The following is a 25425-nucleotide window of genomic DNA, read 5'->3' as shown; positions in this document are numbered from 1 at the left end:
GGACCCCACTGTGCCCCAGGGGTGCCCAGGTGTCAGTGAGACAGTGGCTTGGGCAGGAGAGCATTCAGCCCTGGGTTCCGGCCCCTTGTGATAGTGACCCCGGGTCGGATCGAGGCCAGGTTCCCAGCCTCTGAACCCCCGGGATCGCTGTCAGGTTGTAGTGATTCAGAGTCTGCTGTCTCTACTGAGCAGGCAGGAAGAGCTGCTGGTGGCGACACCAGGCCAGTACCCAGGGGGCCACACGGCTGCACCAGTCCTAGCTCTGCCGTCTCTGGGCTGGGTGACCCTGGGCTCGTCACTTCCTCTTAGAACCTGTTTTGTCATCTGTAAGATGGAGATTCTCCCGTTGGCCTCCCGGCGGTAAGTGTCCTGGTGTTCTAAAGCAGCCGGCGTGGTCAAAGAAGACACTGCAGATGGAATTTAGAAATATTTCCGACGAAATAAAAGTGAAAATACAGCTTATCAAGGTTTGTGGGATGAAGCAGTGCTCAGCCCTCTGAGTTTACAGCATTGAATGCAGAGATTAGGAAAGAGGGAACATCTGCAATCAATAGGTTTCTACCTTAGGTGACTAGAAGAAGAAGATCCAATTAAGTCTAAAGCAGGACAATAAAAATTAGAACCAAAATCAGTTAAAATTGAGAATGAAGTCAAAAGAAAAAATCATCCAAACCAAAAACATTATTTGAAGAGATCAATAAAATTGATAAGCCTCTAGCCAGTCTGACTGAAAGAGAGGGGATACAAATCACTAATAGCAGCAATGAAAAGGCCCCTCACTGCAGGTCCCATGGAAATTGAAAAAATAAAGGAATAGTGAAGGAATATTGTGAACAGCTTTGGGCCCACAGGTTGGGTGACCTAGATGAGACAGACCGATTCCTTGAAAGAAACAAGTTGCCAAAAGTCACACAAGAAGAAATAAATAAGCCTTTAGTTAAGGAAATGAAGTCAATAATTCGTAACTTTCCCAGACAGCACCAGGCCCAGATGCGTGTGCTGGTGAACTCTACCAGACCCTTGAAGAGGTCCTTCCCTGCCATCTCTTCCAGAGGGCGGAGCAGAGGGAACGCTTCCTGCTAGTTCTACGAGGCCAGCGTCACCCTGACACCCAAACCAGACATCTTCCAAGAAAACGCTAGAGACCAATGTCTCATGAACATAGATGGTAGGTGTCGTCAAAATGTTAGCAAATCGAACCCAACAACGTAGAAGACGAGTTGTGCACCACAAGCAGTGGGATTCGTCCCAGGCGTGCAAGGCTGGCTCGGCATTTGAACGTCCGTTCGTGCAAGCCGTCACATCCACAGGCTAATGGAGAAAAATCCCATGCTCGTGTCGACAGGTGCAGGAAAAGCATTTGGTAAAACTTGTCACACCCAGTGTTCACCCCAGAGGTGAAGGCCCCACGGCCTCTGGAAAGCCTGTGCCCTTCAGAGACACCGGTGGAGGGAGAGAAACGTGTATGGAGGGCCGGGCGACCTGTTCTGGGCAGTTCCGTGGACAGCAGCTGGTGCTGTCTTGGGCAGACTTTACATTCATGGTTCAGCCCTGATGGATTCCACCCTTCGCCTCCTTCACCGAGGGACACTGGCCAGGTCCTGGCCCCACCACTGCAGGCCGCTGCACCCCGGGAGGGTCCTGGGACCCCACTGGGTTATAGATGGGCTCCACCAGGCTGTTGAGAGCTGACAGAGACATGGTGTGTCGTTCACCAAGAAGGTGGTTGACATGTTAGCTTCTTGCTTTACTCCGTGTTCTTGACCTGCTGTGTCCCTGCGGTTGTGTGGATTGGCCTGCTCTCCCCCACCTGCTCTGCCCACATCCTTTCCCTGGCTTCACACAGCACCCTCCCGCTGACAAGCTCAGGACTTCTGCCCAGACTTCTGAGTCCTGAACCTGCATGTCCACTGCCAGCGGGTCGGCTGTGTCGTGATGGGGCAAGGACACTGCACTTGTGACATCATGACGCTTCGTTGCGTCCACTGCCTGTCTTGTGGGCTCCTGCAGCCAGTTTTTAATGGGTTTCCTTCCACCCACCTTCCCTGCCTCCAGTCTGTTGTCTTTGGCTGGCAGAATGATCTGTCTAAACCTGGTCGTCCCTTCCCTACCTAGAAGCTGCCGTGGCTCCCCATTGCCAGCAGGCTGCACACCAGAGCCTTTGGCGCCCATCCGCCTGTCCAGCACAATGTCTTGCAAAGCCCTACCTTACTCCACACCCTCTAACGTCACCAACAGGAGGCTCTAAGGGTCCCCTGGCCGTGGCTAGGTCTCAGGGCCCTCCGTCCGTTTCCGCTTGGGCAGGCGGTCTGCAGCAGGGCCCACGAGCCTGCATTTTGACACCGCAGGAGAGTCTGGTGATACGAATAGCAGTTTTGGTTAGCCTTTTTGTTTGTTTGTAATGTTTATTTTTGAAAGAGAGAGAACATGAGCGGGGGAGGGTCAGAGAGAGAGGGAGACACAGAGTCCGAAGCAGGCCCCGGGCTCTGAGCTGTCGGCACAGAGCCCGACAGGGGGCTCGAACTCACGAGGTGTGAGATCATGACCTGAGCCGAAGTCTGAGGCTCAACCGATTGTGCCCCCAGGCGCCCCAGTTTTGGTTAGTCTTAAGATGCCATATTGGAATACACGGATACCAAGCGTAGACTCTGATCTGTCAGTTACTTTCTTGCAGCTGTTGTCCACAGAGCACATCCCCCTGTTCCCTGCCTTCCGTGGCCACTGGTCACTGTCAGCCTCATTGCTGTTGCTGGAGGTAACCCGTCTTTCCTCTCTGGCTGCTCTTAAAATTTCTCTCCTCCGGTCTTCTGCAATTTTACTATCATGTGTAGGTGAGGTTTTCTGTTATTTGTTTGTTTGTTTTTTCTTGGGACTCCCTGGGATTGTTGAATCTGAATTTTTTTCCCATCAGTTCTGGCAGGTTCTCAGCCCCTGTCCTTTCAGACTTTCAGATATGGTCCTTGATCTTGACTCCGTCTCACTATGTCACTTACCCTAGAGCTCCAGCAAATACCAGATCTCACGGTTTCCTTCACACATCCTGTGTATTGGTTTCTCTGTGTTCCATTCTGTCTGCTTTTTGAAAATTTGTCATCATTTTATATAGCTTCCTGCTGTGTGCTGATATTTTCAAGCTTTTGCTTCTTCAAACACAGCAAGCTTAGTTGTTTTATAGTCTGTGTCTGCGGTAACACTAGCCACTGATCACGCACCTCCAGACGTCCTGGTCGAAACTCCCACAAGCTCGTTCATGGCCCACAGAGTGGTGCCCTGCACGCATTTCTCTCCTGGCAGCTCCCTCCAAGAGGTGAAATGGGACCTGGGCCCCTTGTTCTGGTGCCTTCTGCCCATCAGCCCATGGCTCCTAAGGCTCCTGTAGCTTTGGGTCCATGCCAGGCATGCAGATGAGAGCATGAAAGGTCAAACAGGAGGATTGTACAGGTGGGGCCCGGAAGGCACATGTTATTATGCATGTTCCGTGGTCCGGGCTTCAGTCATCTGGAGTCATGTGGCCGAGCCCAACAATGCGGGACTTGGGATTGTAGGAAGGCTGAGGGTGAAGGGACCAGCCAGCCGCCATCTTCCACGATGTTAACAGTTCCAGCACCCAAGCCTATCCGGGTGCCTGTGGCATATCGCTTCTGCCTGTTCTTGGTCATTCACTGTGCTGATCACTGGCTCTCGAACACTTGTATGTGGGGATTCCTGGAGGCCGAGGATGAAAGGGAGCTCTCCTAGGGAGGAGTTCGGTGGGGACCCCCCTCAACCCAAGTTCCCTGGTTGGACCAGGGAGCCCCACCCAGGTGATGCGTCCCTGGCCTTGAATCGGTGCTCTGACTTCTCAGGAAATTTCTCGTTTTGAGACTGCGTCGCTTAGCACCAGGCCACTCTTGTCTCTCTGCAGGATAGAGGGGCCGGCCTAATTCAGATTCATTACTAAGGAGTGCAGCTCTTCACATTTACAGCTGAAGATGATGTGGGTCCTCTGTGATACACCCGACTGTGGTCAGAACTGACCCTGACTTCTGCCCTCTGATCCCCATGCGGCCACCCAACAGGTATTGGCGGGTATTGACAAATGCCGGCTGGACAAAAGGATGCCAGCCAATCAGAATGGACATTGGCTGGTACGTCCAATCAAAGTGCAACAGCTGACCGTCAGCAGTGTTGCTGGGCAGATTTCTCTTCCCAGTGGGAGCAGGCTAGCTTATCTGGGCCGCCCATCTCACTTCAGACAATGAGAGGTGCGGGACAGTGTACTTCCCACTCTGTGTAGGAGCACAGAAGTGCTGACCAGCCATCCCAGAGGGGCCTTGCTCAGGGAGGGAGGGCAGATACCCCACAGGGCAGGAGCTCTGAACCACAGTCCTCACTGGACAGAGACTGAGATCTCTCACCAACTGTGACCCACTAACATGCACTTACCCAGGAAGTGAAATGTCTCCGAACGGGGGTCCACGGGGAGAAAAGCAGAGCGTGGAAGCTCTGATCCCGCCAGGTTCTGTGGCCATGTCCCCTGCTGCCACAGCCACGGGTCACCCGCCCTCTGGCCTGTAAGCTGGGACCGATAATGCTGCCCTCTGTGTGCTGTGGGCTCCTGGAACAGAGATGGGCCCCATACTGTGTCTCCATCCATAGGTTCCAGTGGGGTGCTGGCACTAGTAGGTCTGTGTGCAGCCTGCACACCCCGGGTGAGCTTCTGGGCGCTCAGCACTTGCTGATCGCGTGAGATCGGATGACTATTGGCCAGGGCCCTGGGAAGAGGGCGTATCAGCTTCTGCTCTGTAACAAATCGTCTCAGGCCAGTGACTTCAAACAACTGCGTTTCACAGCGTCTGAAGTCTAGGGGTGCCGGCAGCCAGGCAGTGCTGCTTCTCTGGGCTTGCTGTCCTGCATCTGGGGTCAGCAAGTGAGTTGGCTGGGGGCTTGCTGTTCTAGGGTGGTCTCCACTGGGGTGGCACAGGCCCCCTTTGTTCTCTCACCTTCCAGAAGGCCGGCCCTGGCTCACCTTCCTGCTGCCGCCACAGGCCAAGAGAACAGGCAGAAGCCCACACCTCCCTCGGGGCCTGAGATCAGAACTGGCATGGTGTCACATCTGTCACTTTTTTTCTTTTTCTTTTGAGACACAGAGTGAGCACGAGCAGGGGAGGGGCAGAGGGAGATCCCCAAGCAGACTCCTCGCCCAGCGCAGAGCCCCCCACGGGGCTCGATCCCACAACCATGAGATCATGACCTGGGCTGAAATTAAGGGTCGGACGCTTAGCCAACTGAGCCCCCAGGCGCCTCACTTGTGTCACCTCCTATTGGCCAACGCAAGTCATGAGACAGGCTCAGATTCGAGGATGGGCTCCAGGCTTCACCTCTTGACAGGAGTTTCTACAAAGCGCACGGGTGGTTCGGAGGGGGGGTGGGGAATTGGGGTTTGCAGTTGCTCTTCCACAGCGGGGGCCCCAGAACACTTGCCCTGTGGGGCCAGGCTCCGGGAGGGTGGGAGGCTGGGCCTTGGTGCCCAGGGAGTTACTGAGCTGCCTAGGATGGGCCTTCAGCAGGCCAGTGGGGACGATGGTCCGGTCTCAGGCCACGGCCCGTGAGCCCTTGGTGAGCCAGGCCCCTGCCTGAGGCAGCCAGCATGGAAGGTTTGTCGAATGACTGAATGACCTAAGTCAGCTCTGGTAGCATGTTCCAAGAGGAAGTCCCGAACCTCCTTCTCAGGGTGCAAGCCTCACTCGGGACGGAGGCTCACGGGAGCACACCCTCCGTGCCTGCCTGGAGCCCGAGGGCGGAGACCTCGAGCCTCGTCCCCTCCACGGAGACTGTCTTCGCTGCACTTGTCTGTTCCCGGCAGAGCCGAGATGTGTCGCCATGGAAACTGCTTGGCAAACACGCCGGCAGGCAGAGGCAGAGGCGGCCAACAGCAGCCCGGGCGCCTGTTGCAGTGAGGGTGGCGGGGATGGCAGGAGCGAGCACGCACGCCTGGCTCTGTGTGTGTGACCCGTGGGTGGCGGGGGGGAGCCAGGGCTCCGGGCAGCGGGCGGGGAGGGCCCTGGGCCCCGGCGGGCACCGTGCGTATGTGCGAATGGAGGCGGGTGTGTCCACGTGGGGGTGCTCGGGGTACTAGGCACGGGCGGGGTGTGTGCAGGGACGGGGTTTCCACACTGCCGTGTGCGTGGCATCACAGCCACCCTGGCCGGGCGCTTGCTAGGAGCTGAACATCGCGCTGGACACTGACGGGAGCGAGACAGAGGTGGCCGCAGCTCCCCAGCTCGTAGCATCTTTCCGGGCGGAAGACAGCCACTGCCCAGGTGAGTGCGCGTGAGGAGGGCTTGTGGGGAGAAGTAGTTGTTGGGTGTGAGAGCTAAGTGCGGAGCAGATGTCTTCCAGCAGACGGGTGGACAGGGGCGGATGGGGGGCAGACGGGGGCACATGGGGGTGCGGACAGGGGTGGGCGGGGGCGGGCGGGCGTGTGCAGTGGAAGGGACCAGAGCCGGGACCGGGAGGAAAGGAGGCAGGCAGGAGCAGGTGCAGAGGACAGCCGGGATGGCGGCCAGAGCTCGCGCCCTGCATGGGGTGGGGGCTCCAGCCCCACTGGGGGAACCCTGTTGAGGGGTGCAGTGTGCCTTCTAGGCAAAGGGACGCCAGAGGTAGAAGGAGGGTGTGTGTCTGGGACAGACAGGCCAGGGGTGGGCTGGCAGCTGCTGAGTGTGGCACAGGGTGGGCGAAGTGGCCCACGGCCTCACGGGCTGCAGGGGGAAGGCTGGGCTTTAAGAACAAGGGGGGTCCTTGAAAAGCTTCTCTGGGGCGCATGGCTTCGTCCGGCTCTGGGTGTGTGGCTGGGAATAGGCCACAGGGCGGCTGGGTGCTCGCCTAAAGGTGAGGTGACCGCGGCCCCGGGGCTGCCGCACCAGGAATCCCCCCCCCCCCCCCCCCGCCCAGTATACGCTCCGTTCTCTGCACTGGGACAGGCCGAACCCCACGGCTCCTTGGGCCTCCAGCTCCTGCAGGCTCCCGCGCCCTCCAGGGTGGGCTGGGTGTGCAGCCCACCCGGCGGACCCGCCTAGAAGACCCCAGCTGCGGTGGGACTTCCTGGACACCTCGAGCAGCCCGCACCCCACCCTCAGCTGCCTGTGGGCTCTGGGGCTGGGTTGCAGGTGTGGATGCAGCAGGGGTGCCCCAGCCTAGGAAGCAGGGAGGGCCCTGCAGTGTAACCGCCTCGCCCCACAGCCCTCCCTGCTCGGGGGCGGGAGAGGCAGACCTGATGGGTCAGGAAGGCCCTGTGACACCGGCTCACTGCGTCCCCCGAGGCTTAGTCGTGCCAGGCTAATTCTGGCCCCGCCTGGGACTCTCCCCCAGCCACCTTCCCAGACTGACCCCATCCTCTTGTGCTTCCTTGGAGAAGCTTCTGGACCATGGGTTCCAAGGACTCGAACCGGCCACAAAGCCGGGACCCCTCAGGTAGGCCTCCCACAGGCCTGCCCAGAGCCGCCCACACACCTGGGGTCTGCCCCCACTGGACTCTGGGCCTCCCTGGGTCCCCCCCATAGGGCAAGCGGGGCCAGGCACACCCCCGACAGTAGGGTGCAGGAAGGGCCGGCAGGTCCTCTCTGGGAGTGAGGACGTCCCAGATCCTGACGGTGTGGCCTCGGTGGGCCCCCTGGCAAATCACCAAACCCTAAACCTTTGGGATACCGTGCCCGCCAAAGATGAGTGGTCCGTGAGCGTGGGCTGCCTTGGGGTCTCCGGAGCGCCATCAGCCCTCGTGACCACCCGAACTTAGACATCCGGAGGGAAGCAGCCCCTCTGTCCGGAGCCACCCACTGTCATGGCTAAGCACGGGGCAGGCTCGGTCCCAGAACCACCCCCGCCCCGCCGCCCTGCTCTGGGCCCCTGAGAGTGGGCTGTGCCCGCCGCTGCTGGGGTCCGGGTGCGGGGCTGTGGCTACCTGGAGCCCAGGTGGGCCACCTCCAGAGTCTGCATGTTGCCAGGGCATGTGGGCTGCTTCCCCAGGAGAGGGCGTGCGTGCCGTCTGGTCCCCTGACCTCACAAGACCAGGAGAGGAGAGGGGTGTGCCAGAGAGAGACAAGACACAGGGCGGTCCTCCCGGGCTCCTGGGACCCCCATTCGTGGGGAGGGGCCCCTGCCCCCAGCAACAGAGACAGGGCCCTCTGTGTGGGGGGGGGGGGGGGCGGTGACTGAGCTGAGCCCCTCCCCTGGGCCCCAGCCAGACCAGCTGTTCTCTGGGGTGAATACTGATCAGGAGCGCAGAGGGCGGACCCTTCTGGCAGCCCAGCCTTGCTCTGCCCTGCCCCCCGTCCTGCCTCTCATGCCAGGGTCTTCCGTGCCCCCCATGCCCGAGAGGGCCCTCAGACAGCCCCGGACAGGAGATGAGGGGACGGGGGTCCCTGGGCACGCAGCGCCAGCTGGTACAGGGTGGGCATCCGGTCAGGCGGTTCCAGGTCCTCGCTTTCCCCCATCCCTCCGGTGAGACACAGAGCAGCTCCAGGAGCATCGTTGAGACAGGAGGCCTGGGGAAACTGAGGCACGGGCAGGGAGCCCGGCGCCCTGGGGGAGGCCTTGAATCTACGTCCCTGCCCAAATCGAGCAGCCCCCACTGCCTGGGCCTGGGCTCAGGCCTCCCACCTGGACGTCACCTGCCTCCCCCTACCGTTCCCAGGTGACCTAGTAAGAGACGTGAGAGCCCCTGCCTGGGCCATCGGCCCCCTTGCCTTTGTTACAAGGGACTTGACCCCCCCCCCCCCCACGTAACCCTGCTTCCCCTCTTGAGCCCTTGACCCCCGCCCGTTCTGCCTTCCAGGTCTGTTCACACCGTCCCTCTGGCTGGCAGGACCTGCTTCTTTGCCCCGGGCCCCCTTGTCCATGCCACCTGTGGCCCTTCTCTCCATCCTATCTCCCCTTGTCTGCTGCCAGTGGACAGAAGGAGAGCACAGAGAGGCCTAGCATCCTGTCCCCGTGGCCCAGCACGGGGCACACAGCAGGTGTCTGAGCATCTGCTGAATGAATGTTGTAAGGGCCTCCCGAGTGCTGAGAAGTACTGACCGTGTAGCTTTCCAATGCTGACAAGCAACCCCAGGAAACGTGGGAGGCGCGGGGGTTCGAGAACAGCAGCGATTGAGTCTCCCAACTCTGGAGGCCAGAAATCCGAATCAAAGTGCCACAGGGCCATGCTGTCTCCAGAGGCTCTAGGGGAGGGTCCTGCCGGTCTCTTCCAGCTCCTGGTGGCCACACCTGCCGTCTCAACTTCTCACGTCACCTGGCCTCCTCCTGTGTCTTCTACTCTTCTCCCACTTATAAGGACATGTGCCAATGGATTTAGGGCCACTCGGATCCAGGATGATCTCATCTTGAGGCTTTTTACCTTAATTACATCTGCAAAGACCTTTATTCCCAATAAGGTCCCATCCTGAGGCCGCAGGTGGGCCGCTATTCAAGCCACTCCCAGGAAACAGGTGCGGTGAGGTGAGGGAGCGTCCCCAGACCACACAGCTGTTACCCCAGATCTGCCCAGGCCAGAGGACGGCAGTGAGCACGGAGGTGGGACGGTACCCTTTGACCGTCTGGCTGAAAAGACGGGACCCCACGTCAGTGTCCATTTCTAGAATTGGCTCTAATGAGGTGACTTCACGGGAGAGGTCTGGAGTCCGAGACGAATGTGTCCCAGCGTGCAGGGGTGGGGCGGTGGCCCAAAGCGTCAGCCGGCCCGGGGCTGGATGTCAGCAGGCTGCCTCTGTGTTCTGGGGGGCCCGGCACTTGGTACCCCCGCCCCACGCGGAGTGAGGATCCTTCCGAATGAGCTGGTGCTCCCTCACCTGGATTTCCAGTTGGCCGCACTCACTGGGCAGCTGGAAGGAGGCAGTATCCTAGTCCGGCTGCCCGGCCGAGGGGCGGCTGGGGCGGCGGGTATCCAGGGGGTGTTCCTCAGGTCCCCGGTTCTCTGACCCCCCCCCCCACCCCCAGTGAGAATCGCAAATGCCCGCGGCTCCGCGTGTCAGAGTGCGGCGCCGTGAGCCAGGATCTATTGGTAGAGGTTTGTGCTGAGGGGGAGAAAATGGAATATCTGTGCGGCAAAGATGTACGGAAATGAGATTAGCACAGATTATATGTAAACTAGCAAGGAAACTGGGGGAGAAGACAGAACGTCCCAAAGCAGGTGAATCACCCACGAATCAAAACAACACAGAGAAGGTGGGGACGCGCTTTCTGGCTGTTGGCGGGGAGGTGCCACGTGACACAGCCGCCCGCAGGACAGAACGTGGGGTGTGAGCCCCCAAACGTACCTGGAGGATGTCTGACCTCTCGGCGGCTGGATGACAGGGTTTTCTGTTTTTCTCGAGCCCCTACAATGGACAGTTGTTGCCACGTCATCTCTTAAGGTTTAGAGGGAAAATTCCCTTGCTTTGTTGGGGACCACGATGACACATCCCTCAGCCATCCGTGGGGGCACTTGCTTCTCCGGAACGAGGCCGGGCAGACAGGGGTGGGCGGGCGGCCTGGGAGGCTGGCGGCCCAGAGCAGAGGCGACACTTGGCTCAAAGGGGCCCCTTATCATAAAGGTTTCCAGAGGGGAAAAGGGCAGCTTGGGGACAAATTGGGGCCGGAACGATAATGCTGGCCTTCAGACAGGGGCTCCTCTCTGCACTAGGAACCTCTCTCGCCTCGGGGGCGCGGCCGGGGCCGGGGCCACAGTTGGCTCTGGGCAGGTGGCTGTGGGGACCCAGCAGGAGCCGTCATGACCTAGACTCGGGAGAAAAGGTGGTCCTTACTCAGGGAGCCCTTCCCTCCCTCTGGCCAGCTCCCCTTGCCCACCAGCCCCAGACGGGACCCTTGGGGAGGGGACAGAGACCTCACGGCAGCGGTCAGCTGGGCAGGCCTCCACGGACGAGTGCCTCTCCTCCCAAAAGTGTGGTTGCGGAAGCTTCTCCCCCAACCGGAGGGGCCAGGAGGCAGGAGAGTGACCTCCGGGAGCCTGGGGTGCCTGTTCCCCACCTGTTCACTGTGCCTTCTGGGTCCTAACCCAGAGCCCGGTGCAGGGTCAGGACTCAGAATAGAGGCTGGCTGGCTCCCGCAGATGGGAGCCTGGATTGTGCTGCTTGCTCAGTTTACCCTGCATGGAGAGCTCCCCATGGTTCCCCCCGTAGTTCCCCCTGTGGTGCTCCCCGTGGCTCTCTCCGTGGTGCTGCCCGTGGATCCCCGGGGGGGCCAGCCCACAATTGGGCACACGACCACACTCAGGTCCGGGAAGTCAGTGCACTGCAGGAGGGAGGCCTGATAACCCGGGGCTGGGGGGCTGGGGGGCTGGGGCTGGGCAGCCAGTGGGGGGGTCCTGGCGCACCAGCCGTGTGGGGGCTCAGGAGGCCCCGACGCCAGAAGGGAACCTCCTGTGGGCCTCTCCCAGACCCCGTTCTAGAACATTCTCCTGCACTCCTCAGCTACCGCCGTCGCCTGTTTCTCCCGTCACACCACATATCCTGAGAGAACAGTAGCCTCCCTCCCATCTGCCCGCCGGCCAGTTACCCCTCGACACTCACCATGTGACTTTGCCGGCTACTCTGTAGGACAGCTTCGTCCCCAGGAGACCCCAGAAACCTCCTGAAAGCCCAGTCCGAAGGCCTCCTCCCCATCCTGCCCCTTCCGCATGCCCTTCCTCTCCGGGCCACCACAGCGCTACCCTGCCCCTCCACAGTGCCTCCCTGGCCCTTCCCGGGCACGTGGCGGGGGCGCCCAGCTCACAGGGGCACTGAGGGTTGGGGTGCTGGGGTCCAGGTCCTCTCTGCCGGGAGGCCACGCCAGGTGACTGGGAGGGGACCAGGTGACTCTGGCCAGAACAAGGCCCAGTTCCCTTGGGGGTGGGCAGCCTGGGAAGCTTCCGCGGCCCACGCCCCCGTTCTGGGGCTATCTTAGGGCGCCCAGCCCGACACTTCCTGGCCGGGCGGCCTGAGAGCAGCTGAGGGTCGACCCAGTAACGTGGCCCCCAAAACACGGGTCGTGTCGGTGCTAACGGCATCCGGAGGCACCTCCCAGCCCCGGCTCAGAGGTGGTGGGGACACGTCTGAGGGAACGAGTGACCTCAGCTGGACACTAACGAGAGAGCCCGAGAAGGTGACACCCTCTCATTTGACCGCACGATGTGTGTTTCCATCCAGCAAATACGGACGCCTGCTGTTTTCAGGCGCCAGGGACAGAGCCATCAGGTCCCCGCACACGGGTTTATGACACACGATGACGGAAGGGCAAGGGAACCGGGGTTCAGCCCCCCACAGTCGTGTGACGCAAGTCGGGCGAGGAGGGGAGAGCATGAGGGGTCCCTGGATGGGGGGTCAGCTCTCTAGGGCCACCCGAGCAGCAGAGCGGGTGGGGGGCCATGTGGGGGAGAACGTTCCAGATGAGAAAACAGAGGCTCAGGAGGAAGCACCACAGTGACCACGCCAGGCGGCATCTGTTGCCACGTGAACACGATATGGTGCGTCTTTGGAGCCACACGGACCTCGGTTTCTGTCTTGGGGACCACTTCCGGGCTCCCGAGCCTCCGTTTTCCCATCTGTAGGATGGGACAACAGTACTTCCTCCCCCCCGGAGCATTACATGAGGTGACCGCACAATCCAGCCCCTGGTCTAGCACCTGAGGGCCCACGCCCCCAAGTGGACGTTCAGCGTATCTCGTCCCCCGCAGGGGCTGCACATGCGGAGGTTCGAATGACCGTCCCAGTGGCCCCATCCGACCAGCACTCTGCAGGTGACATAACCCCCACGGCCTGCCCTATGCAGACCGGGTCCCTGGCCTCTCCGTCCTGCAGGTGAGGAGAGAGTTCGGTCCGGTAGCCCGAGCACTGAGTCCAGACATTTGACCACTGGCTCTGTGCTCGGGTGGCCGCCGGTCCTGCACACGGCCCTTACACCTCGCTGGCCTTTTTGGAAGTCTTCATTACAGAATCCTCCAAACAGGACCCATCCTCCGTCAAAGCTCTTGGGGGGCGGATGGTGGAAGTCCCCTGAGGCCCGCTCAGGGCCGGCCCTGCCGCGTGTCCAGACCATCCCCCCTTCTGCACCCGAGTCCCGGGGCTGGGCTTGGAAGGGCAGCTGTGTCGGGGGTGCAGGAAAGGCTACGGAGCCTGTGACCTGAGCTGTATTCTCGATCAGGAGTGGGGACAACTTGGGGCGCCTGGGTGGCTCGGTCGGTTAAGCGTCCGAATTCGGCTCAGGCCACGATCTCGCGGTTTGTGAGTCCGAGCCCCGCGTCGGGCTCTGTGCTGACGGCTCGGGGCCTGGAGCCTGCTTCGGATCCTGTGTCCCCCGCCCCCCGCCCCCCGCCGTCCGTGTCCCCGCTGCACTCTCTCTGTTTCAAAAATAAACATTAAGAAAATTAAAAAAAAAAAAAAAAAGGAGTGGGGACCACTCAGGACAGGGTCCTGTGCCACTTTGGGTCCCCATGCTGAGCTACAGAAGAGAAGGCAGAGGAAACCGTTAGCAGTGGCCCCAGAAGTGTGCCGAAAAAGTGCAGAGGCCGGCGAGCCCCGCCTACCGCGTCTCGTGAAGGCTTCTCTGCAGCCCAGCAGGGTGACGGGGCTCTGGGGTGGCCCGGCGAGGCTGGGGCAAGGACGATCGGGCGACGGCTGAGGGACCTCTCCTCCAGCTTCGCGGGGGCCGCCTGCCCGGTGGGGACGGCCCGTGGCCGTGGCCTCCCGGGAGCTGCGCGCCGCAAACCACTTCCCCGGAGGACGCGTGGCAACTGCTCGGGCCGTGGTGGCCGGACTGGCGGGACCACAGCGCCGAGGATGCCGTTCTCCCGGGGAACAGCGGGGCCCCGGCCGCCCTCCCTTTCGTCTCCCGGGGTGCCGGCCACCCTGATTCTCCCGGGACTCGAGGGATCCCAGCGCTCCCACTCCCGACCGAGCGCCCTGAGCCGGGAGCCGGCTGCCCGGGCCCCGGCCGCTCGGGGTTGAAGCCAGCCGGGCTCTGCCGCCTGGGCCAGTCGCCTCCCCTGCCCACTCCTCGGTTTTCCATCCATAAAATGGGCGCAAAAAGAGGGGTCACCTGTCAGCCTCGTGAAGAGACCGGCAAGAGAGAATAAAGGCCGAGCATCCAGGGAACCTCTTCCCCCCCCCCACCCCCCCCCCCCCCGAAAAGTCCTGAAGACTCGTTAGGTCCCTTCAGGCGGACCTGCCACGTGAAGGGGAAGCTCCTGGGGCCGCGGCGATGGAACTGGCCTGCCCGAGAGCCGCCGGCCGCCCCACCTGGGCCCCACCTGGCCCCGCCGCCGCCTCACCTCCCTCACCTGTGCCGCTCCTCCCCCGCCGCCCCCGGGTATTTCTGGGAGCGCGGGCGTCCCACGCGGGCGTCCCGCGCGTGCTCTGCAGAACTCGGCGGCAGGTCGCTGGCCGTGCCCGGGAGTCTTTCGCCGCTGCCAGCCTCCCGCCCCCTGGGGGCCCCCGCGGAGGGTAAGACGGCGGCGAGGTGGGGGCGGGGGGAGGCGGGTGCGTGTGTGGTGCCCGCGGCGGGAGCTGCTTCCTCCCGGCCCGGCCCCCGGTCCCACCTCGGTCCCGGCCCCCGTGCTGACGTCATGCTGGGACCTCCTTGATTTTCGTGGCCCACGACAAGTGCCCACGCTGCCCTCGGCCGGCCGCGCGCGCCGGCTCCCGAGGGCGCGGGGCTGCGAGGTAGGGGGGCGGCGCTTAGGGGGCACGGAGGCGCGGTGGGGAGGCCGGGACGCGGGGACCGGGAGGGGACCGCCATGCCGGGTGGCCGGGAGCCCAGGGTGCAGTGTCGGGTGGGAATGCCCCGGCCGCGCTGCGGCGCCGGTCGGGTCGCGCAAGCCCGGAGGACGCCGTGGTGGCGGGCGCACTCCCGCTCGGCAGGGGGTGGAGGGGGTGGGGAGGGGGGAACCAAAGGTCCCCTGGGCCAGGAGCGGGGGTGTGCGCGCAGCGCTCCCGGAGGGCCTGGTGCAGGGCGTACTCCGTGCTCCGCGCCAGCCCCGCAGAGGGGACGCCCTGCCGCGCAGCGGGTCCGGGGAGGGAAGGGGCCGGGGACCCTTCCCGGCCTTCCGCGCCCCGCGGCAGGGTGGCCCGGACTCTGGGCCGCCGGCCGTCACCGTTGCAAGCAAACATGCAACAGGAAGGCGGGGTCGAGGGTGGAAAGGGAGCGCGCGGGCCGGAGAACCTCCCCTCCGCCGGGAGGGCCGCGCTCCTGCTCCTCGGGCGGGGCCGGGGCTGGTGGAGAAGGAGGCTGGCCGGCTGCGCACACCCGGGAAACGAGGCAGCGCGTTCAGAGGAGAGAAGGGGGGAGGGGAGGGTTACTTAGAGACGCCAAAGTTAAGCGTGCGGCCGGATCCGGGCGGGGAGCGGGGACCCCTGCCTGCCTGGGTCACGCGAAGGGAAGGGGGTCTGGAGTCCAAGTTAGGGCCCTCCGGCGAGGGCCAATGTAACAGGAAGCCCGGCGCAGACACAGCCCCCCACTCCCGCCCCCCCCACCCCGTCTAAGCCCCCCCCCCCAAACCCAAGCCTTCTGAGAAGCGGGAGCCCACCCCTGACACGTGTCTCTGCGGGCCGCTCTGCCTGCACTGAAGGTTGGGGCCCGCAGCTCGTGCAGCTGCCGGAGGTTTTGCAAAGCGCCCTCAGAATCACAAGAATCAGAGCGTGCTTTCTTGCCCGGAGATGGGGCGTCTGTCCAGGCAGACGCGGGAGCAGGTGCCGGGGCCCTGGGGTTGGGCAGCCTGCCCTCCCTCCCCGGGCCCACCAGCCTGCCCTTCCCACTGGCAGACCTAACCCCCCCCCCCACCCCCCGCCACTGGAGGAAGTGGCTTGTACCAGGCCCTTTCCCAGCCTCTGGGCGACACAGACCCCGGGCGAGGGGGTCATTGGGCGCCCCGGTGGTGGGGGAAGCAGCCTGAAAGGTCAGGCAAGGCCTGAGTGCTAACAGCCTTTGGGAGGGGCGGGTCTCACCTTGTGTCTACGGTCCCACCCCGCTCTGCTTCGGGAACTGTCGGTGCCTAAGAGTTCGGGCTCCATCGCGAGGGCTGGCTTTGAACCCGGAGCTGGCCGCCGTGAGCCGTGTGGCCTCATCGGACACCTCACAGGCCAGTGTGGCTCGGATGGGACCCTGTGGGGGAGGGAGGGGCTTCCCCCAGGGATCCAGGAAGGTGGATGCGGCCACACGGGGGTCTCGAGAGGAAATGCTGTCTGGGTAGACATGTGTCGGCGTCCGGGCCCCGCAGAGACTTAAACACCCTCGCGCCCCAGCTGGAGCCGGGCCGGGCCGGGCCGGTGTGGCCCTGTCTCCCAGGCTCTTTGGGCCCCAGGTGGCTGCTGGGCCAGGGGCCCTGCTCAGGGCAGGGCACGTGGGGCTCCGCTGACTGCCACTGGACCCGTATCCCCCGTGGGTGCTCTGAGCACCACGGTGGGTGTGACGTGTCTCAGGCAAGAGGAATCAGAGAAAACTGGTTCTCAAAGTGTATCCTGGGGTCCTATGGGGAACCCATGAGGTTAAGATTGTTCTTACAACAACACTGTTGACCTGTGATTTGCTGTTTCCTCACTTAGGTGGCTTTTCCAGAGACCACATGACAGTGTGGGTGTGTGTAGGGGCGTGTGGGGGTAGGGTGGGGTGGGCTGTGGGTGTGTGTGGGAGGGGGTTGGGGGTATGGGGTGTGAGGATTTGTACTGGGGTGTGTGTGTGTTGGGTGTGTGTGGGGTTGTATGGGAGGGTGTGGGGGGTGTAGGGGTGTAGGTGTGGGGGGTTTGTACTGGGGGTGTGGTGTGTGTGGGGGGGTGTAGGGGTGTGGGGGGTGGTATGGGGGTGTTGTATGGGAGGGTGTGGGTGTGGGGGGGGTGTAGGGGTGTGTTTGTGGGGGGTTTGTCCCTGGATAGTGGTGTGGTGTGTGTGGGGGGGATGTAGGGGTGTGGAGGGTGGTATGGGGGGGGGTTTTCGGGACAGTTTGGGTGCGGGGGGGTGTAGGGGTGTGGGGGGTGGGTGTGGGGGGGTTGTATGGGAGGGTGTGGTGTGTGTGTGTGGGATGTAGGGGTGTGGGGGCGGTATGGGGGTGTTTATGGGAGGGTGTAGGTGTGGGGGGGGTGTAGGGGTGTGGGGGGTGGGGGTGGGTGTGGGGCGGTTGTATGTGAGGGTGTGTGTGGGGCGGTGTAGGGGTGTGGGTGTGTGGGGTTTGTCCATGGGTAGTGGTGTGGTGTGTGTGTGGGGGATGTAGGGGTGTGGGAGGTGTATGGAGGAGTTTTTTGGTAGGGTGTGGGTTTGTGGGGGGGGTGTAGGGGTGTGGGGGGTTGTATGGGAGGGTGTGTGTGGTGTGTGTGTGGTGGATGTAGGGGTGTGGGAGGTGGTATGGGGATGTTTATGGGAGGGTGTAGGTGTGGGAGGGGTGTAGGGGTGTGCGGGGTGGGGGGGGTTGTATGTGAGGGTATGTGTGGGGGGGTGTAGGGGTGTGGGTGTGTGGGGTTTGTCCCTGGGTAGTGGTGTGGGGGGTATTGGGGTGTGGGGGGTTGTATGGGAGGGTGTGGTGTGTTTGTGGGGGATGTAGGGGTGTGTGGGGTGGTATGGGGGTGTTAATGGGAGGGTGTAGGTGTGTGGGGGGTGGGTGTGGGGGGGGTTGTATGTGAGGGTGTGTGGGTGGGGTGTAGGGGTGTGGGGGGTTGTATGGGGGTTTTATGGGGGGGTGTGAGGGTGGGTGTGGGGGGGTTGTATGGGAGGGTGTGTTGAGGGTGGGGGCATAGTGGTGTGGGTGTCGGGGGTTGTGTGGGGGGCAGGACTCTGTCCTCGTGTCGCGCGCATCTCAGTTTTAACTTCAGGCCTGGGGCGCCTTGAGAGCTGTGCCGACGTGAGCGAAAGCTCCCGCGGTCCCTGCCGCCCTTCCGGTGCAGGGGCCGCAGGGGTGAGACCTGGGCTGCGCCCCAGGTTCCCCCAGCCTCCTTGGGAAACCGCGGCCGTGTGTCCGGTCCTCTGGCCCCCGGGGCCCTCGTGTGCCTCGTGACTGGGTTCTCTTGGGACGGCGAGGGGAGCCCGAGGTTCCCGGTTTGGGTCCGAGTCTCGCGTGGGAAGGAGCGGCAGGGCCCCGGAATTTCTGGCACAGAGGGGCGGGCTGGGGGCGTGTCGGCTCGAGGCCCTGAGGAGTCGACGGGAGACACGGTGACACGGCAGCGACGCTGCCGGAGGCCCCTTCGAGGGCGGGGGAGGCCCTGTGGATGAGGCCCAGAGCGAGGGGTGGTGTACCCGAGGTCAGGAGCGCCTCCTCTGAGTCCGTGTAGCTGTGTGTCCCTGGGCAGGTGGCTTCCCCTCTCTGAGCCCGTGTCCTTGGCTTCCGGGATGGGTGAAGGCTGGTAGCCGTGGGCTCAGACGAGGTGTTGGGTCAAAAGCGATCTTGGGTTTGCGGGACTGAGGCGCTGGGGGGCAGGGGAGCGGGCGTGGGGGGCGGGTGTTGACCGGGGCCGGTGGGGGCTACCCGTGAAGGCCGTGACACAGACCCTCCCGCGTGTCCCGAACCCGTTTAGAGGCAGCTGTCAGCCCAGCCGGCCCGAGGCGGCTGGGCCGCTCAGGGCACCGTCTGGGGGTGGCTGCCGGCGGGAAAGCCTCTTGCTCTAGCTGGGGGCGCCGCGCGCGGGTCTGGGAGAGTCGAGGGCGCAGACGCAGAGCCACGGGAGCCCCGTCCGGAAATAGGCGCGAGGTGCGCACGGGGTCAGGTGCTCAGGGTGGCAGTTGGGCGGGACCTGGCGGTTCTCCTCCTCCTGCTCCGTGCAGCCGCGCTCTGGGCGAGGCGGGCAGCTGCCGCCAGGCCCGCTGTGCCGGGGAGGACACTGCGGCACGACGGGGTCGAGGGGCAGCGGGCCAAGCTCATCGCGGAGCCCGGGCTGGCGCTGAGGGCGCTCCCTCCTCAGGGTTCCCAGAATGGCTCTCTGCCCCCGGGGGCCTGGACCGCCAGGAGCTCACAGCCCGCTCTGAAGGCTGGACGCCTGGCCCCTCAGGGACGAGACGGGTGGTACGCACACGGGCCCCCCGGCCCCGCCTCGGGATGAGGCCAGAGCTGTAGACACAGCCTTCCCTGTGCTGCGTGATGTGGCCGGTCTTCCCGCCCCCACTCCCGCCACGCTGTCTCCTCACTGCCCCTGAAGCCACCCACGGGTCCTTTGCACCTGCTTCTCTGCTCGGGACACTGGCCCCAGACCTTCCAGGCTGCTCGGACCTCACCATGTCAGGGTTAGGGTTAGGATTAGCCTTTTCTTCCAGGCCCTTTACCCCCTTCTCACACCGTGTAGACAGTATGTACTTTTATTTTTATTGCCTCTTATCGTCTGTTACGCATTTCTAGAATCGAAGCTCCCTAAGGCCAGAGACCTGTGCCTGTTTAGTCCAGGGGGGTCGGCCAAGCACCATGGATGAGCAGGCGCTCGGGGACTGCCGAGGGAACGAGGGAGCCAAGGGCAGAAGGAACTTGCCGGTGTATGTGCCCCTCCCGGGCCCCATTCGGAAGTGCCGATGTTCTCTCCTGGGTCCCTGTGGTGCACAGGGTCTGTCCTCGCTAGGTCCTCCACACGTTTTCTGGCCTCTTGGAGAACCTGCCCCCCTCCCGCCGTGGCCCCGTCCCCCCGCCGAGAGTTGATCCATGGGTTTGCATCGGATGTTTTTTCCCCCTACAGCCCAGGCCCCATTCTTCATCCTGGTGCAAACTCCCGGTGTTGCCCTGGAGTCTGGTGGTGCGGACTGGGGCCTGGACAGGGGCTCCTGAGAAGCGGGGCTCCGCGTGATGGGGACCGGGCCCAGAGCCCGACGTGAGGCTGGATCCCGCGACCCCGGGACCACGACCTGAGCCCAAATCGAGAGTCAGACGCTAAACCGAATGAGCGACCCAGGGGCCCCCACCTTTGGTGGTTTTTATTTGCTGCTGACTACTTAGAACGTCAGCGGCTGTTGGGGTTGTAAGTTGTCATGACCTTTCTGGAAAGCAGGTGGGCGGTGCAGATCGGGACCCCCTTAACCACCCCCACGTGGTGTCTTTTCTTCTGGGCATCTGTCCTGGGGAAAGAGAAACTCAGACTTTGGCAGGAAGATGTTCATCATGGTGTTTTTGGGAAGGCGTTAAAAACGGCATTTTTACAATAGAACGTGTAAGGATTTGGGAAGATGCTGGTAATATACTAAGTCTGGAGGATGTAGGATTGCACCACACCGGCAGCTGAGATTTGTGAGAAAGATCTGCAGAAAGGAAAACCTAGAGCTCTCTGCGGGCATTCGGGCCCAGCCCCCACCCTCCCTCGTAACTCTGGGGAATATATCTGTGTCTACATCCGCCTGTGTGTACGTAATTTCCTCTGGAAAAACTCGATGTAATTTTCCAGAGGAAAACGTACGGATGACGGAATTTGGATGCATGTATATGTACGTGCACATGTATATTTACATGGATGCACACACACACGTATGTGTCCGTGTGAGCGCTCGGAACTTTCACGTTTCAACTCGGGGTCAGCTGCAGGGAGTGTGGCTCAGGTCCTCACTCTGCCCGCGGTGCTGTGTTTGCAGCTAGGACCCCCACCCCGCGGCAGGGCCCGTCTCTCCTCGCCCCACCCCACCCCACCCCCACCCCGAAGAGCAGGCTTGGCTCTAAATGAAGAATCTATCATCCGCCGTTCTTCTGGTTCGCCTTGTTCTCTGTTACTTGTGTGCCTTTTCTCCGGCTTCTGGCTTCTTTCCTCGTGACCTCCCTGCTCTACTCATCTGCCGGTGGCGGCCTAGCTTTTCGGGGTGCGTATGGTGGCGGAGGGGGCGTCGTCTCTGAGGGGCACGGACCTCTTAGTCCTCCCTGTAATACGGAAGGAAAACTCCACTTTGTGAACTGACTTTGTCCCGTTCTCCGGGCACGTCTGTCCCCCCCCCCCCCCGCCCCCCCAGGCGTGTCCTCTCCCGCCGGTCTGTCCCAGCCCTCAAAGCGCTCTTTGTTGCACGGTCACATCTCCCTATTTATGGCCTTCTGTGGTTGGCACGTGTGCTGGGAACCTTCTGGATCTGGGGGCTGCCTGTCTCCCACGTGCTCTAGCCTGCTTCCAGCTGGCCTGGCGACTCAGGGGTCTGGTGCTCGTCCTCAGGCAGGCGGGGCCTCGCGAGGAGGGCTTATAGGTGGGACAAGGAGGCGCTGTGGGGCCCCTGGCGATGGGCTGCACTTGGCCATCACAAAAGGACAGGAACAGCTGGTTGCCTTCTTGGGGGTGCCCCCTCGGGCTTTGCAGGGGCTCCCACAACAGTGGCATAGCCGTCCTTCCCGGGTGCCTCCTCCCGTCTGAGGGCGAGTCCGTGGGAGTGGGCACTGGGGCTCCATGGAAACAAGCTCCCCACTGGGGGTGGGGGAGTAGGACCCTTCCCTGAGCTGGGCGCTGGTGCCTGTGCAGCGGCCAGAGAAAATGTCCTTCTTCTGCTCCTCCTGCCTCAGAGACCCGGCCCCTGTTCTCAGTGTGCGTGTCCCCCTCCCCAGGGTGCTGCCAGGCCTGGAGGCGTCCGAGCCACCCCCTGCAGTCACCGAGGAGGCCCGACACCGGGAGGGGCCCTTGGCTCAGCGTCCGGCTGTGGGGAGCCTTCGGCGGTTCTGATCGGCCCGCAGGAAGGCTCCGGAAGAGATCGTGGCTGTCCCCTGTGGGGTTCATGGGCAACAGCAGGGGCTCCCCGGAGCGGCCGGGCCCGCCATGCTGCAGTGCAGGCCGGCCCAGGAGTTCAGCTTCGGCCCGCGGGCCCTGAAGGAGGCGCTGGTGTCCAGCGACCCCACCCTGCGGCGTCTCTACGCGTCTGCCTTCACCCCTGCGGAGAGGCTGTTCCTGTCCGAGGCCTACAACCCCCAGAGGACCCTCTTCTGCACGCTGCTCATCCACACGGCCTTCGACTGGCTCCTCAGCCGTCCCGAGGCCCCCGAGGACTTCCAGACCTTCCACGCCTCCCTGCCGCCCCGGAGGCAGAGCCCTGCCCGGAAGCACATCTACCTGCAGCCCATCGGTACGAGGTGGGGGGCCGTGTACCCTGGGGAGCCGGAGTCTGAGTCTCGCACAAGGCAGGGTGTCTGGGCTCCGGGCCGGGCAGGGAGGCCCCCGCTGGGACCGGGCTCTCCGCCCACCCAGGTCAGACACAGCTCCGGAAGCCAGGGGCCGTGGGGCCTTTGCGGCCGCGTCGCCCCTCCCCTGTTGCGCACAGGGTGTGCCGCCCCAGGCGCTGTGCCGGGGCCCTCCAGAGACTGCGTTCCTCCCAGCCCGCCTGCCCTGTGTCCCAGGCTGGGAAACCGGCCCCGGGAGGTCACCTGACCTGCCGCGGACGCCGAGCTGGCGATGGGCACAGGTGGGGTTTGAACGCAGGCTTAGTTGACCCCGAGGCCGTGCTGGGGAGGCCGGCCGGGCCTGGCGAGGGTAAGCGTTCTCCGCGAGGCCTTGGCCGGCTGTCCACGCGGTGAGGGCAGAGGGTGGCGCCTGGCTTTGCAGAGGACCGACCACCAGGCCCGAGCAGAGCTGAGGGGGCCAGAGGCTTGCGGCCACCCTCGTTCTCCAACCCCTTGCGGCCCGTCCGCCGTCCCTGGCTCGAGCTGTGTCCGGCAAACAGCGCCCAAACCATCCGCTTCGTTCTGTCCCCTGCCAGCAGCTCACCGGGGCCTGCGAAACCCTCACGAGCAGACGCGCGTGGGCGCTTGTTAATGTGCGTTTTGGGGCCTGCGGTGGCCTGGGGCTCTGCGTTTCCAGCCAGACGCCCGCCCCGGGCCCCTGCGGCCGGCCCTCGCTCGGTGCGCGTCTGTCCTCCTGCAGCAGTCTGGTGTGGCTGCCCCGGGGGCGTCCTGCCCGCACGCCTCCCGTGTCCCGCTCTGCTCCTGCCATCCGGCCAGCCTCAGCCTCGGGGACTCTGGATGCCGGCCGGGGCCCCCCTGCCCCTCCCTGAGGGGCTCCCACCTTCCAGACCTCTCTCATCGGGGCGTTGCCCTTTCTTGCGGCTTTCTCCTTTCGGTGAAGGCAGGTCCACGGTGGCCTCCTGCGCCCGGTGGCCGCGGCTGGTGGGGGGCAGGGCGCAGGCGGGTGGGGGCGGGGCGGCTGACGGGCCGTCCCGCCCCCAGATCTGAGCGAGGGCCCGGCGGGTGGCGCTCTGCTGGAGTACCTGCGCGACTGCACGGAGGCCTTCTTCCTGGGCTTGCAGGTCCGGTGCCTGCCCTCGGTGGCGGCCGCGTCCATACACTGCTCCTCACGTCCCAGCCAGGACTCCGACAGGCTCCAGCTCCACACGGGTGGGTGATGGGCGCGGGCCCTTTCCACGAGGCAGAAGGCGGGAGGAAGGAATCCTCGCCCTGTTTCTTTGTGGGGGGGGGAACCTCTATTCCCCAGGCTTTTGAAGAGCAAGGCTAAAACCAGCCTCCTTCCCCGTCTGGAGGCCAGACGACCCTCCCAGCGTGCGCTGGAGACCCCAGGGCATGACGGGTGGGGGAGGGAAGCCCTTCTCAGGCGCCTGCCGCCTTGTAAGGCACCCCTGTAGACTTTTGTCCTGCACGTGTCCAGCCCCCACCGGCCCCCAGGTCACTGGCAGCTGGAGAGCGGCCGGGTCGCGGGGCACAGATGGGCCTTAGGCGCTCAGATGTGCGGGGCACCCGGACTCCGGTCTAGGGAGGCCCCAGGAGCAGGCTGGGCACTTTGGATGGCGCTGGGGCTGGAGGGCCCGGTGTCTCAGCCGTGGCGGGAAACCCCTCCGGCCCCTCCTCCGGCTCCACGCAGGGCCCCCCTGCTCCGCCTCTGTGCCTTTTCTCTCTTTGGGCTGTGAAGCTCATACATTGAGTTCCTAATTTTAGTTCTCCCCTTTCCGTTTCTGTCGTTTCTGGTGGGTTCTTTCTCAAATAGGCAATATATTTTTTTTAACGTTTCTTATTTTTAGAGAGAACAGGTGCACACCAGTGGGGGACGGGCAGAGAGAGGGGGACAGAGGATCTGAAGTGGGCTCTGCACTGACAGGCTGCCCAGGCCGAGCCCCACGCGGGGCTCGAACTCACGAACCGTGAGATCATGAGCTGAGCCGACGTCAGATGCTCAACCGAAGGAGCCACCCAGGTGCCCCCAGCAGCGTCACTTCTTAAAAATACCAGTTTCCCGCTAAGATTTAAGTTCAGTATCGATAGCCACAAACAGGTGCTTTTCGGTTCCGCCGTCTGGCGCACGCTGGTGGCCTACTCGTGGTCTTTCCGTTCATTCTGTGTTGGTATTTTTTCTCGTTAGCTGGACATACTGCTTGGAAACTTAGTTTACCTTTTTGGAGAGCTAGTGGCCTGGGGTGATGTGATTCGTGCTGGGTTCGTGCCGGGGGCGGGGCTCTGCTTTTCCTCTGCCAGGCCCCTGTGGGTACACAGCTTTCCTGGGCCGTCCGTGGTCCTGGGAGCGGGGTCTGCAACCCTCCCTCATCTCTGAAGGGGCTCAGGGGCTCAGTCTTAGCTAGTCTACTTCAGTTGTCTCCTTGGATCCAAGTTCTCATCAGGTTTCGGATTTTTTTTTTTTTTTTTTAAATCCTGTTTCCTGAGGCGTAATTCACATGCACTGACCTTCTCCGTTTTGCGTGTAATGGCCCTGTGAGCCTGGACGGGCACCCCCGTGACCCAGTTGCCATTGTCATCAGACTTAGCTTGTTTCGCCTCCCAAGACGCGCTTGGTCCCCTGTGGCCAACTCCGCTCCCACCTCGGATGCTTTAAGAAGCCGTGTTTTGTATTTCACTCAGCTCATCTGGTTTATCTTCGGCGGGAGGGCTGGTCTCAATCCCCAGCGCGTGTGACAGGAGCTGCTGGCACTGAGTCTTCAGGGTTGACAGGGAGCTCTTGGCTGGGACAGGTGTCATTGTAATGGTAGCATGTCCCTTTCTGTGTCCCAGGCTGCAAGTTTGTCACTCTGAGACGCTCTCCTGGTCATGGACCTTCCTGGCCCTGCCTTTGTCCCCTGCCTTCAGGACACTGTCCTGCTGCAGGCGTGGTCCCCGGGCCCTGTGTCTCTGTCGACCCACCACAGCACCTTCAGACCTCTCTGACCCTCTGCCTCTTCTTTCTGGGGACCCTAATGATTGCACTGAGCCCTGTGGCTCCTCTGTCCCCACAGACGGGATCCTGTCTTTCCTGAAGAGCAGCAAGCCGGGCGACGCGCTGTGCGTGCTGGGCCTCACGCTGTCTGACCTGTACCCCTGCGAGGCCTGGAGCTTCACGTTTGGCAAGTTCCTGCCAGGGCACGGTGAGCCTCCGCCCCGGCAGCCCCCACCTCGGCCGAGCTTGCGGGGCCCGTTCCGGGGAAGACGATGCGAGCACGCGGACGGAAACCACTGCCCTTGAACGTGTGGCTGTGCCCTTCCTGCTCAGCCCTGGGCTGCTGCCGGGGGGCCGGCCTGCAGGAGCTGTGCGTCCTGAGGGGTGGGGTGGGGGGGGCTCTGCTCCTGCG

The 25425-nt window shown here is 63.0% G+C and overlaps 1 protein-coding gene across 5 annotated transcripts in view; it reads left to right on the top strand.

Annotated features, from left to right (window-relative positions):
* Positions 1-7: 7 nt before the first annotated feature.
* AMZ1 (archaelysin family metallopeptidase 1) overlaps positions 8-25425 on the top strand; it is a 29796-nt gene continuing 4378 nt past the window's right edge. For 2 of the 5 annotated variants that reach the window (XM_053213662.1, XM_053213665.1), the window contains exons 1-4: positions 8-6302; positions 21476-21987; positions 23084-23251; positions 25093-25221. In XM_053213662.1, the coding sequence (XP_053069637.1) occupies positions 21684-21987; positions 23084-23251; positions 25093-25221 (601 nt within the window). In that variant the 5' untranslated portion in view covers positions 8-6302; positions 21476-21683. Of the gene's footprint in view, positions 6303-14568; positions 14670-19360; positions 19450-21475; positions 21988-23083; positions 23252-25092; positions 25222-25425 lie in introns of those variants that run through there. The other 3 variants (XM_053213664.1, XM_053213663.1, XM_053213667.1) reach the window with 3 other exon arrangements.

Source organism: Acinonyx jubatus, chromosome E3, assembly GCF_027475565.1.
Source record: "Acinonyx jubatus isolate Ajub_Pintada_27869175 chromosome E3, VMU_Ajub_asm_v1.0, whole genome shotgun sequence".
NCBI lineage: Eukaryota > Metazoa > Chordata > Mammalia > Carnivora > Felidae > Acinonyx > Acinonyx jubatus.
Note: the sequence above shows the minus strand (reverse complement) of the source record. Positions and strands in the feature narration are given on the sequence as shown.